Raw genomic sequence first — 14095 nt, forward strand, 5'->3', positions numbered from 1 at the left:
GCGTACTGCACGCGCCCCCAAAGGGATTCATTTACCCTCGCAGCATGTTTGCATAGTGTCTTTAATTACCACGGTTGGGGTGTATTTTGACATGCTTTCAGTAGCAATAGCAGTAGCTTTCGATAGCTTTCAATAAATATGTACTCGCTGCAAAGAGAAAAGGTTAAATGGCAATAGAGCAGAGTGGAGTGTTGTCTCTGTGATTCCCCCCCGTCTTTGCCTGTCTGCTTACCTCTCAGGATATCGATAGACATTTTCAGGAGGATACAGTATGTTGTATCTGGGAAGTAGAGCAGCTTTAACCTTTACCAAACACTGGACTCATCTCTAATAAGCTTGCCCTTTCATACCTCTTTCCCCTCTCTTGAACCTTTACCCTCCACCATAATAGACATTTATAATATTCCTAACATTGATATTTTAAACTCTTTGCCTCTGTTGTGTTGTGCAAGTTTGGATCTACTGTATAGCACGACCATGTTACCTTGAGGTGAGTAGAAAGAAAGAAAAGTATAGTGATGACAGGGTTCTTTCTAAAAGTTCAGCTCAAACCCTGCAGACCAAGTCGGAGCGCTGATCAAAAGCCACTTTATGCTGTGTTATTCCTTCACTTGACAGCTCGGGGAGTTTGCATCAATTTTTTTTTTAAGGCAGACTAAAGGGAGGAAGTCAAAAGGATTGCTGCCCCCTACGGGTTTGGAGGCTAACTCATCATTTTCATCATAAAAGGAGGTTGCTTTGCAGCGGGAGAAAGACTTTGTCAGGAATCCCTCGGTGTATGAATATGAGTGCGTTGTCATCTCTAGAAAACGTAATGAATAATCTTTGATTGCTTGTGTCTTCACACCTTTCTAATGGTTTCTGTTACAGGTGAAAGTAACCGGAGAAAGAGTTAATCTGACATAAAGAGACTTAGGAAAAGGGTTAGAGCAGCAAAACTTAAATAAAAAGGGACATTTTAATGGAAAAAGATCATCAATTTAAACATGATTGGATAGGAAATAGTGTTTGATTTTGACTCGGCTGTATCCTCTATGTCACCAATCCCTGCTTCAATCAACTGCCTGGTAACACTGACCAAATTAAGGCTCAATAGTAAAGTTATTTTTCAAAGCAACCCTCAGCCACATTAAAAATAAACATCACTGAAATTCCCACACGTAAGCAAGAAAGGCACGTATACACTTCCCACGCATTAGCAGTGAAGGTTTTTTATTGTTGGCATTTATCTCCCAGCGTGCAGCACTGTTTGTGTTTACAGATCTGAGCGACGTTGAGCCTTTAGTCCACAGCCAGCAGCTTTGTGAAGTAGAGATTGTTTCTCAGCTCCCTTTTTTCCTGAAACAACCAAGTCACATGTCACGCTTCAATGTGCAACAAGCAATGGTAACAATTTAAGAAATTAGGTAACATGCCCTGCCAGTGATGGAAATGTACGTTAATGCACCTAGTAGGAAATATAGTTATAAACCCCTTGCTACAAGTAGGTGGATTTGTCTGTTCATACAAATATTTAAAACACCACAAATGCCTGATATAAAACCTTTACAATCTGAAACGTGACACACAGTATGGGCTTCATTAGTCGCATATGCTCGAGGGCCATAATAACATTGTCCATGCTTGCCCTAACATCATTGCATGACCCGGGATGAGCAGTATTTTTTTTACTTCCAATGGGACTATGGGCCGTGGAGAACAAATGGGCTTGTGAAGCTGCTGTTGTAACACCGTGGACCACATAAGAGCAATTAAACAGTACATTAAAATCCCCTCTTTACGATCATATCACACTTGTCACTGATCCATTAGTGGCTATATCTGCCAAGCAATGAGAATCTTAATCGCACAATTAATTTCAGGCCTCTGATTGATGTGACCGCAAAATGTATGGCTCGTGCGAATGCTGGGGTATGCCGTAGACAGAAGTAGGACAGTATTGCTGACAATTATAGCAGACCAATGTCCTGTTTTATAAGTGCCAACCCTGGTGGCCTGGTTTAAAATCCTCAACGTCATGTTTTTACCACTGGACTGTAATTGAGGCATTCAAGAGTACGTACTCCATATTTTTGCACAATTGCTTTGGCTGAAATCCTATTTATACAAGTCCCTTAGAAATAAAGGCATTGGGTTCACTGACATTGAACATACTTCCAAACAAACTCACCATTGTTTTTCTTTTCCAAGTCGAGGCAATCATCGTTAGTGTTGCTTTGCAATTATTTACAGCAGATGATATCTATGTACCTTTTGTTGATCATTCCACTAACAGTGTTACACAACTGGCTTTTGTTGTACTGCCATGTATTCAATTTGTTGTATTGAGGTTACCATTTATGACCCCCCCTGTTTATAAGTTGAAGACAAGAACAGACTTGTGAAGCTGTATTGATTTCATCACTGCCAAGATCCATTTACAGAGTGGGTAGAGGAAACATGAATTGATTCAAAGCAGAAAAAGATGATCCCGTCTTTGGAGGCAAATATATGATACAGAGATCTGTTGAGGCAGAGCCAAGGTCATCCTCCTCAGTCTTTTATTTACTTCTAAACATATCATTTAACTTTGTCATTGTTATTTCTTAAGTCTACTGTAGGAGAGTTTTGTTAAACGTTGTAAAGGTAGATTATGGAAAAACAACATCCAAGCTGAGAATAAGGGTTCCTTTATGTGAACAAGAATATCTGGCAATGAATGCATCTTTAAGCTTACACCTGCGGTCTATACTTATGTTGAATCCATTTAATGGTTTTATTTCCAAGGGGGTTTGCACGTACAGAACGAGACATTTCTTTGGTGAGTTTGTGCTTAACGATGAGCAAGACCATTTTACACAATACAGAATTGATCAATATGATCAATTTGCTTTAAAATGCAAAATATATAAATCATTTAAGAGATTAGACAGAAACAACTTTTAGCTTCCGCATTGGCTTACATCTTCTTCCAGCCCTGCCACAAACAAACACAAAGCAGAATCATTAACCTTCGGATGCTTTAAGAGCGCAGCTTTCAAATGATGATAAACCGTTAGGGTTATTCCACTGAAGTGGTGATAAACAGTGCTTCTGTTTGAGTTTTGCAGAATCTACAGCCATGCCAAAAAATGACATCTTTGGTGTTAATATAATTAGATGTCTGTTGGAGTGCTTTTTCACTGAAAGGATGATGTAATATGTTGCAACTTTTCCTAATAAAGTGCTAAAGACAGAGGCTTTCTTGCTTGTCTTTAAGGACTTTATTTTTATTAACGGCAGGTTAAAGAGCCAGATATTTCACCCCAGCAAAACTGGCAAAGAACTTGAGGAGATGAGGCATTTCCTACTGGTCGAGCTGATAATTTAAAGTGCTGGGACCTTTTCGCAGATATTCACACACATCTTCCATAATGAATTCCCTGTCATACTCAATGATATAACTTAAAAACAGCAGCTGCTCGAATATAATTGAGTGTAATCAGCAAATTGCTCCACTATTAAAACTGTACAGAAATAGCTGATCCCTGCTTTGTAAATCTTTTCTAAAAAATACAGTTGGAACTCAGGTGAAGTTAAATTAAAGGAATTGCTCTAAAGGCCTTCGGGAAGAGCAGTGTAGAGACATGGTTTCGCAACCTGCAATTATTGAGGGCATTTATACATTTGCGGAGCTCTCTAGAGCAGTTTGGCAGCAGCGGATGCATTTAAAAAGTCACTTTTTCCTCCACTTTATGGCTTAAAATGTCTTGAAATTACAGAGCATGATGATCTGGTACGTAAGAGCTCCAGTGTGTTACCATGGCACCAGAAAGCTCTTCACCATCTCCAAAAAGCATCTTCTTGTAGAGACACTTTATCCATTTGTTCACTGTAAGCTTCGTAAAGTTCATACTTGGCTCTTATTTCCTGATGTTCAGCAAAGAAACGCAGAGGCCGTTTCTCAATCTCGAGGATACTGGCTTCCAAGCCAATATTTCAAGGATGCTACGTCATCGAGTGCCGCCGAAGTACTGTTCCAATCTCCAGCATACTTGGAATTCCACCGAGGCCGCGTCCTTGGTTTGGGGGAAATTTCGAGGCTGCACATTGGTAGACTTCGCGTCCTTAAAATCCCCACCATGCTTTGCGCACGGACCAATTTCAAAAACCCATTTAAATGTAAGTATGTAGTGGCGTAGAACATGTGTTGGTAAATATGTTACTTTGTTACATTTGTTATCACCAAAAATGTGTTCCGTGAAAGTAAAGCAAGTTCATAATTAGATAGACATCGTGAGGTATTTATTTTCGGTACAGTTTATGTTGAAACTGTTAGAGAGAGTGGCACACGTGCTAGCCTGTTCCATTCTTCTTCGTTTTCCGAAGCCGTGGCTTGGAAGTATACTTGCTTCGTTTCTAAAGGAAGTGTCTTGGAAGTACGCGACTACCAAGCCAGCATCCTCGAGATTGAGAAACGGCCAGAGACTTTACAATTTTTTCCTCTGTTCTCTTTGTGCTTTTCTTTTGTTTATCACCTTCCTTTTTCAAGAATGCTGATGAGTCTTTCTCACATTATTAATTTGGCTCCTATAGAAAGATTCTCTGATCAAGGCGGAGAGTTCAGAAACGTGCTCCGTCATAATTAAAGTAAATGCTGCCCAAGCGTGGTGGAAGACAATGCCAGCCTGGTTAACGATTTCCGAGCGTGTCTAGTCGGCGCCACCTGTTTTCGTTTAGCACTTTTCAACAGCTGTTTCCATAATTACGCTTGCTGTCAGTGCAGAGAAAGAGAGGGTGCACCGCAGCATTGTGCAATGCCGATAAACAAGGTAGTTAAAGGCCACTTATGGCGACACAGTCACTCTTCCGAAGGGGATTCAGCGTCTGTTTCCAGAACACATAATGGGTTGAAGTGTACATGTGCAGTTGGACATAGCAAAGCTCTTTTCATAGACCATTAGATTGAAATGAGAGGCATCTGCTTCATGATGTGCGTCTATACTGTGGTTCGACTGAAACATATTTGCAAACATTCTGAGTTTCAAAGTACACTTAGATACATAGGCAAGGCAAGGCAAGGCAAGGCAAGTTTATTTATATAGCACCTTTCAACACAAGGCAATTCAAGGTATACACTTTTATTCTTGATGCTATCTTTGATTACAGATAATCGCTTCCTCAATCGTACGCAGAAACATCTAGTTTCACGCCTGAAAACAGGTCATTGTTTTGTTGCTTACATTAAAGGGGACCTATCATGCAAAATGCACTTTTGTACGTCTTTTATACATGAATGTGTCCCCGGTGTGTCAGGGAACTCACCAAGTGTCAGAAAACACAACCCTCTCTATTTTCCTCCATACCCAAATCTTTTAAAAAGGGGCTGCAAACGGATCTGATACAGACTGATCCAGATTTGAACACTTCTTCAGCATGATAGGTCCACTTTAAGATCCAAGCAGTGCATTCATTACAAGCCAGTAGCCACAATGCCTTTGCAGCAATCAAGATAGATATGGCCTTAGATGCCCTCATAGAAACTGACTTTGTTTTGTTAATGAGCCAAATGAGCTTTCCCGTTGGAAATTCCCCAAAGGGTAACAGTCCCAGTTTGTCAGAGCCAAGTCTAAATGTGTTAAGTTAGTTTATAAACACTTACATCCTGCCACAGCTAGCAGTGCGGGTCATGTCCTTCATCGCTCTCTAACAGAAACGCCTCTTCATTGTACCTGAAAAAGACTGGATTTGTTTTTAGGCTTAGAGGTATTTAATATTCTGCCCCTTTGTCGGAAAATGTTGCGGGGAAAAACACAGCCAGAGGAAATTTGTGTTACAATACTTATCACCCATGCACCACTTTTGCAATTACACCCTTGGCTGATTTCTTTTAGCCTTTTTAAATTCATTTCCAATGACCTTTATGTCGCCAAAAAAGGCCAAGTGTGGAAAGACGTTTCCAGCGGTGTTAATTGTTTTAGGCAGTGATGTGCGGAGAACTCTGAGTTATGTGTGAATAGAAGAAAGTGTGATTCATTTGCACTCTTCCCCTCTCCCCTTTTCTCCCTTGCATCTTACTCTTGTTCTGTAGTTCTGTTTCTCTGACACACCTTTCTTATTAGTAGGTGACAAGTTAAGCGAGGTAGAAACAAAACAAAAAGGCCAATTAACCAGACACGGCTCTTTTGCTATACTGATGAGCAATGATCTTCTCTCCCTGGCCTCCTCTGCTCAAATGCTGCCTCTCTGCCCCCCCCCCCCTGCCTGGACAATAGACTATAACTAATGGCTGCCACCCCGTCACAGTGTTAATTAATAAACGACTTAATCGTATAATGGACTGTGACTGCATAGCTGTGTCAGAGCGGGAAAAAAGAGAACATCGTTGGCTTCTTTTGTGATGAGCTGGCCAAGTGGGCAGTCACTTGAGTTATTCAGATAATATGAATAATTCTATTATAACCACTCTTGACTACCTAAGATGGTTTCACATTATATTTGACCTTAATGAATAGTACCTGGGTACAGCATGGACCTTTTATGCACCGTAGTTTTAACCAACAATATATATTGGGGTTCAATCATGACAGCAAATATAAGACTTTAGAGACACTTAACTGCAAAAAACAGGATGGTTAACGTTTGGTTTGCAGCATTATAGGTCATTTAATCCATTGTTGATGAAACAGATTTGTTAGTATCTCAATTAAAGTAATCCCTTCCACCTTCATGGCGTCAATACCGCAAATAAACCTAAATGATGCCGATGAACACAGCGTTACTTTATGAAGGGAAAAGCGATGTGTGAGCTGGATATTTGACTGGGGACAATCAAATATCAGAAATCTCTTGTGAACTCAAGGACACATGTCTTCAAAGTCAGATGTAGTTTGTTCATGACTTTGCAGCATGTACTGTAGGAGAGGGGACATTTGAGACAGTCAACCATCATTAGTAAGTGCAGCTTTCTCTGGAGAAAAATGTATAGGTCTGTATTTAACTTTTTCACTGATAACACAGACATACTTCAAATCAATAAAAACAATCCTGGTGCTTTTTTGATTTATGCATGCAACCGTTCCAGTGCTTTTACATCACTTCATCTATTGTCAGTGCTTTTGTTCCCTCTGTCCCAGGTGCATAAACGGGGCTGAGCTTGGAACAATGAGGGTGACTTTCTCCCGTGTTCAGAGGTAGTTAAATCCAGCTCTGCCTGAGCTGAGTCGGTGCAACGAGGCCTGTCAAGCTGCCTGACAAACTCGTTCTTGGCTAGCGGCGCTTGTTCCTGTCTGATGAAAATGTTACACTGCTCTCTCATTCTCTGCCTCGGCCCGCTATTCCCGGAACACAGCTCTGAGTGGGTGGTTATTCTGTCATCATTTTAGAGGAGAGCGCACACACACGCAGAGACACACACACAGATGCTCTGACAGGGTCCATCCAAAGTATTTGTTTTCATCCAATGTATTACTATGTTCAAATGCTGGGCTAAAAGCCTCTCCAGGGACATAACTCATAGCCACTATTTATTTATTTTCTTTTGATAAAACATCTTCATTAAAGATACAGACTGACCCTGCCAATGACGCACAAGGCCATTCATGCACAAGCGTTCTTTTCAAAATGGAAATTGTACAGTCTGTTTGTGCTGCGTTGCTATGGGCCTGCATTGGTAACCAACTGATTCCACAAGTTGAGTTAAAGTTACTTCAATATAATATATAATATAATAATATAATATATAATATATAATATAATACTATAATTATAATATAATATAATATATATGGCTATCACTGCTTTTTGGAGCGAAAATTCAAGCATGCTAAATACAAGAATGAGAAGTTAAGTATTGCTGATGCATTATATTTACACCTGCACTTATGCCCTATCTGCTTCATTCAGCCGTCTGAGGGGAAGAAAAGGGTCATTTCCTGACAAGAGCCGGTGATTTCTGTAATAGAAACGGAAGTGTTGAAATGCAGCGCGATTAAATGGATTCCAGCGAGCGGAATTGACTGTGGGTCCAGTCACGGACAAAGCCCAGTTGGCAGGTTGTACTGACAGGTGTACTGCTATTTTGAAAGCTGGAGAAGAAAAGCAGTAGAAAAGGGGGCAGGTAGCTGGGCTGTCTGGAGAATAGGGGCTCAGTCAGAGGGTGTTGAAAAGAGCCTCCACCTGAACGCACCGCTGCATCCTAATAACTCCTCAGTGTCCGAAAAAGAAAAGAGAAACACCCTATGCTCTATCTTTCCCTTTCTTTACTCTTTATCCGAGCAGCTGTGAAGGGCACACACCTGGCTGCCATCCATCTGGCTGTGTGTGTGTGTGTGTGTGCCCACATGTATCGATGTGAGTCTGTTTAAAGGGTTATTGCGGTTGGTTCCTGGGGTTGATTGCGCTCACCGCCAGCATTGTTCATGTGGATTTGGCTGCCATGGCAATAACTACACACGTACTGTACAATCTGGCCAATCACAGTGTTATAGATCTGAATCTTACTTTTGAGCAGGAATGTATAGGAACATCTGTAGGGAAAGTAACCACTCATTCTACACACTTTTGGTTTTAAAACATTGACTCAGCCAAGGCATATCGACCATTGCTCAAAAGTAATTGAACAAAAATAATTTTTAACATCTTGATTAGGTTTTACTGAAGTCAACAAACGGAAATACCATTTATTTTATACCTCAGGTCTCTCACACCTATTCTCCACTTTTTATGCTCATTGTTATATACCAGTGGAAATTGTATAACAGACTGTGGTGGTTGTTTGATAGACTATTTTCCAGCTGAATTGATCGTGCTGGGTGCTAGACCCTCAACACTCTATCTCACACCTCTCTGGCAGCTGAAATGAGCCATTTTGTGTGTGTACCAGGCATGAACATGTGCAGTACAGGCCTTGCAACAAAACGCTACTATGGTAATTTTCAACAAAAGGCCCATGGATCGCTCGGGGAAGGAGGGTCGTGTTCTTAACGTGTCACAAATTATCCTTCAAAGGGGTGTTGTTCAATGGAACCCAATGTTTTTTTTGAGCACCAAATTGCTACCTGGCGCTTTCAAAGTTCTTCGCTGTCCCCACTGCTCCTACACTGAGCTCATGACGGTAGACAGGAATTAGCAGCGCTCGGCTAGACAGTACGGCCAATTGACGCTGACAGCCCTGAGGTTTGTGACATGCTTGCCATCCATTCGCTTTCTTCTCCTGCTCCCTCATCTTTCTCCTCTTTATCTTGTCTCCCGCCTGCTTCATCATTTTCTTGTCATTCACCATCCCAGTTATTTCATTTTCTGTTCATTTTTTCTCTCTTACATATTTTTTTTAACTTAGTTTTTCATTTTTTTTTACCAAAATTAAAGTTGGAGTTGTAAACTTCACACATAGATTTGAATCCAACAGTGGCAATGTAGCAACTACATTGCCACTGTTTGTTCTTAGATGTTCCAAAGCCAGAACAAATTATTATTTATCGTTCTCTCTTTCTCGCTCTCCCTCTTTAATAATACCCACAGCAGGCAGAAGAGGACGACATCGTGTTAACCCCTGATGGTACACAGGAGTTCATGACCTTTGAGATCCCTCTGAGTGACTCTGGCTCAGCAGGCCTGGGGGTCAGCGTCAAGGGGAACCGGTCCAAGGAGAACCACGCTGACTTGGGCATCTTTGTTAAATCCATAATTAATGGAGGTGCTGCTAGCAAGGCAAGTCACCACTCCCATCCATTTACATTGCTCCCACTCACTTACAATTCGACCATTACTTTATTAATTGCCTTCATTGCCTTTAGTGTAACTTAAGGACCTACTTACATATAAGTACAAGGATACGGTGGACTACCAAGATCCATGGAGCCCACTGTTTAAGTGGCTTAACTACTATGTTGTGAATGTTCTTATCCTGAAGAATAATACATTGTATTATACCCATACACTTTTCAATTTGAGTTGTTATAGTTTTGAATTGTTTGTCATATAATGTAAAAATTCAAAATGTTTCCAATAAGACACAAAATAGGGAAACGAGATAGTGATCATACTCCTGTATTTATTGGGATTTTTTAGGAGAAGGTGTATATGTTATCCCAGCTGCCAAATGTACATGTAGTTCTTGTTCAAATGTTTCCATTGATCAATGCAAACAGTCAGTATTTAGAATATGTTAAAACTTTATGACTCAGATCTAACTTTGTTGTGATGGGGTTTGTCTGCAGGATGGCCGTCTACGAGTCAATGACCAGCTCATTGCAATCAATGGGGAGTCACTGCATGGTATGACCAACCAGGACGCCATGGAAACCCTGCGCACATCCATGTCTGTTGAGGGCAACATACGAGGGATGATTCAGCTCATCGTGGCCCGGCATGTGTCCAAAAACAATGAGGTAAGGGTAACTCTCAGGGAGGAGTCACAATAATACGCTCTGAGGCATCACAAGGAGTCAGATCGGGATTTACTTTATTCTAATATTCTATTTAGAACGAGCTGCCTTTTCTCAAAGAAGCATACATTTCAGTTCCCTCATGTGTGCAAATCACAAGATACACAATGTATATCAAAACTCAACAAACACACATGCATGATCCAATTCAAATCCTGTCTACGTACGAGTGGAATACATATTAAATGAAGAAGACTGATAGCCACATTTCAACAGCACTGAATGATAAACGAGAGTAGCTATCGTCTACATTGCCATTGGCTATAGGTTATTGTTGCTTTGAGATAGCTTGAAGAGGACCTTTAGGAAGCGACCACACCATCATGCAAATCTTCAAACAGTCCCATTTCCCCCCATTCTATGTGACTTTTTTTTGCCCACGGTGGGCCTTGATAAGATATCTAAGAAGCACTTCACTGGGTTATGATTGACAGGCCTGCGGAATAACACTGTAGGATAGACAGATAACGGAATATGCATTGCAGCTTGGTGGATTTTGGTCACAAGGCAAAAGTGAAGAATATTTAGGCGAGGGGATTTCGACTTCATGAAATGCCCATTGTGACATTGAGCTAATCCCAGCCTACCTTTCTATAACTACACTCTTACACATACTGCACTGAAAACCTAAATGAATGCAAACCTGATTTAGCTAAATATGAAACACTAAGCACGGTTTATTTCAGTGTTGGGGATACATGTTTGAACACAACTTACACGCACGCACGCACACACACACACACACACACGATCAGTCACCCTGCAGCCAGAGGTTGTAGATCAGGTTTGATTAGTGTTGCAGTGACTCTAATTGGAGCCTGTGTCCCGTGGCTGTGTGTCAGTTTGGAGTACCACACAGAGCCCCATTCCCCCCCTTTTCTGCCCTTCACCCTCTCTGCAAGCCCTCATCCTTCGAGTGTTCTGTGTCTCACTACAGAGCACCCCCCCGACGCTCTGTGCGCTTGTTTTTCTTCGTGTTTTAATGTCCGTTATCACCTCCCTTACCCCCCAACATGTGGTGCTCCATAGTTAAGAGGTAGAACATTGGATAAATACAGCCAGGGAGTGGAGTTGAATTCTCACAGGTATTACTCATACATTGCTGCATTACGTTTACTCTAACAGTTTTGCCTCTTGGTTCATCTCTCTTAATTTTGTAAGGAGATCTCTGCCTACATCTGCTGGATTGCTTTATTGCACAAAAACAGGAGCTTATTTTATTCCTTTTCTTTTTTTGTCAAAACAAAGGCATGCAGTGCACTACCCGAGAAGGTAACTGCTATTTATCTTAAAAAGGAAGCAGCAGGTTTAATGGGATTTGTGGTTATCCTGTGAAAAACAAAACATTCCTCAGCAAAATGCATTACCCTATGAGCTGTTCACAGTGCTATGTTTTCCACCATCACAAAGTTAAATCCTCTCGCCATGAACTCTCGTTTCCAATTGTTCTGTCCGGTCTCAGAAGAAACAACAGCACCGCATGGAAACAACTCTACTGTGTCATTCATTTAACTTTGTTGAAGCATTAATAGTGCCAACACAGAAAGAAAAACTAACACTGGATCGTCTCACAAAATATTTAACTATGCCCTAACTTTAGCTGCAATTAAATATGACGTCCCCCTCAGGGTAAGATTACCATGTACCCTCATACTTCTACTGTTCACCTTTTAATTATAATACATACAATTTATTATAAATGCATTTTACAACCATTAAAATGTACGGATCTAAAAAGACTGACATATTTCATAGATGAACCTGCACCTAAAGCGACACGGAGCCCCATGCCTTTTTTAAACACAGAGCTGGTTTCAGTCTACACAGCTTCGACCCTACCCTGTCCAATCTGGAGGAGAGGACAGATGTCCCTACGGGGAGAGCTCAGCCTTAAGGTTCAGTGAGTTCTATCACTTCGGTCCAGTCACTCTCCTGTCCTCCTAATCCCTCACCAGCAGGCAGACAGGTAGACACACTGACAGTGAGCAGACAGTTAAGGTCACACACAAACACTTTTTCAGAAACTTCTTTTACTGTCATTATTACACCAACAGTTTGTTTGTGGAATAATTATATTTTCAGGTTAAACATTTTTGATCCATTTATGGAAACACTGTGTTAATAACTTCACATTTACTTCAACATCAGTTGCCATGAGATAGCAGGAGATTGAGATGTAATAGTGCATTTTAGGTTCCATAAATCAAACTCCCATTAACACTGTAAGGAGCTAAAGATGCAGTGTTTTCTCAAGGCCTAATGGTTTGAATAGGTGCCATTAAAACACTTGAGGAGATTTTAATGTACTCATAGTGGAGAAAAGATGAGAAGGTAAATGTAGAATTTAGGATCAGTTGCAACCCTGCAATAAGAAAAGTTAAATGTCGACATAGGCTCCCGGCAATCTCTTCCCCCCCCCCCCCCTTCTCCTGTGTCGGCCGGGCAGATATGTGGGGAGCCAGCGCCAGTTTGCCACTGTCACCCAGCCGAATGGGAGTGAGCACTGGAGGCCACCATTGAAATGAATCAGATCCATCACTGTCTGCAGGGGAGAGGAGCTGAGCAGCACAGCCTAATGCATCTGGGGGGGGGGTCCAATTCTATGGCTGCAGCGTATCCAGGCCACCCCACTGCCTTTATTTCATCATTGCTAGGGCCTGTTGGCTAAGCATTGGTCGTATTTTCTTTGAAAACATTGTAATGTTTCTTTTAAGGTTAAGCTTGGTTTGGTGGGTGTTTGCAAAACCATACACCAGTCACTGAGTTGGTATCCGTCTTCTTCAATGGGATGTAACTAAACTAAAACCTCACACACACACACTTCCACACATTGTCCTAGGTCTTCCAGAAGTCCATTTGCTTTCATCAGGACTTGGGGCTACGTCCATCCAGGCGTATCCTCCCTGTGGAAAAGACAAGTTTTAATATGCCGGTTCCTTCTGCTGATAATTCCTTCCATGTTTGCTGTGGAGCACCTGGTCTATTTCTGATGCAATTAAAGCATTGGCAATGAGTGGCCTTTGCCTTGGGTGGAAATTAGATTTTTTTTCAATCCGACCTTGGAATAAAGAGAAGCATACTTGAGTATGATTAAGGATTTATTCGAGTCTAACAAAGCGATGTACTGCTCTGTAAGAGGACTATTTTTTAATGGAGAACAAACCCCGGAAGGTCCCCATGAGCCTGATTCAAAATCTGACAAATAGAGCCCTTTATTGCTTCAATTCCAAGCCTAAAAATGCACGTGTCAAGGAAGACTCTGGTCACAGGATAACAGTGAGTAGAAGAATAGCTAATGAAGTTTCTTAAATAAGTAACAAAATGTCTTCAGTTGATTTCGACTGCTCTTGCTAACCAGCCATTAAGAATGCCATGGATATGCACTCAGACAGAAGATAAAGGTGCAGTCTGAAAAAGAATAATTTGAATTATGCTAAGTACACATACATACGCACACAGTTTATATCCACACACTCTGTACCGGAAACAATTACTCATACTTCTGTTCTGTTCAGTTCAGTTCTTTTTTCCCTTGTTTGAAAAACTACCACTCTGCCCCAGATAGTCAGGCGATATGATTGGTCACTGCCAATTTGTTTGAAATTGTAATTGCATTGCTGCTTCAGAGGCTGTATAATTTATTCGTCTATATCTGGGTTCTATTAATATATTGTCACATGTGTTTAAGC

General features: G+C 41.1%; 1 protein-coding gene across 5 annotated transcripts in view; it reads left to right on the plus strand.

Annotated features, from left to right (window-relative positions):
- pard3aa (par-3 family cell polarity regulator alpha, a) overlaps nucleotides 1-14095 on the plus strand; it is a 300089-nt gene that overhangs the window by 153326 nt on the left and 132668 nt on the right. For 4 of the 5 annotated variants that reach the window (XM_079661513.1, XM_079661515.1, XM_079661516.1 and 1 more), the window contains 2 exons: nucleotides 9481-9669; nucleotides 10179-10349. In XM_079661513.1, coding sequence (XP_079517639.1) covers nucleotides 9481-9669; nucleotides 10179-10349 — 360 coding nt within the window. The remainder of the gene's footprint in view (nucleotides 1-9480; nucleotides 9670-10178; nucleotides 10350-14095) is intronic. The other variant, XM_079661514.1, reaches the window with a different exon arrangement.

The sequence above is a fragment of the Notothenia rossii genome (assembly GCF_949606895.1).
Source record: "Notothenia rossii genome assembly, chromosome: 12".
In the NCBI taxonomy this organism is placed as follows: domain Eukaryota; kingdom Metazoa; phylum Chordata; class Actinopteri; order Perciformes; family Nototheniidae; genus Notothenia; species Notothenia rossii.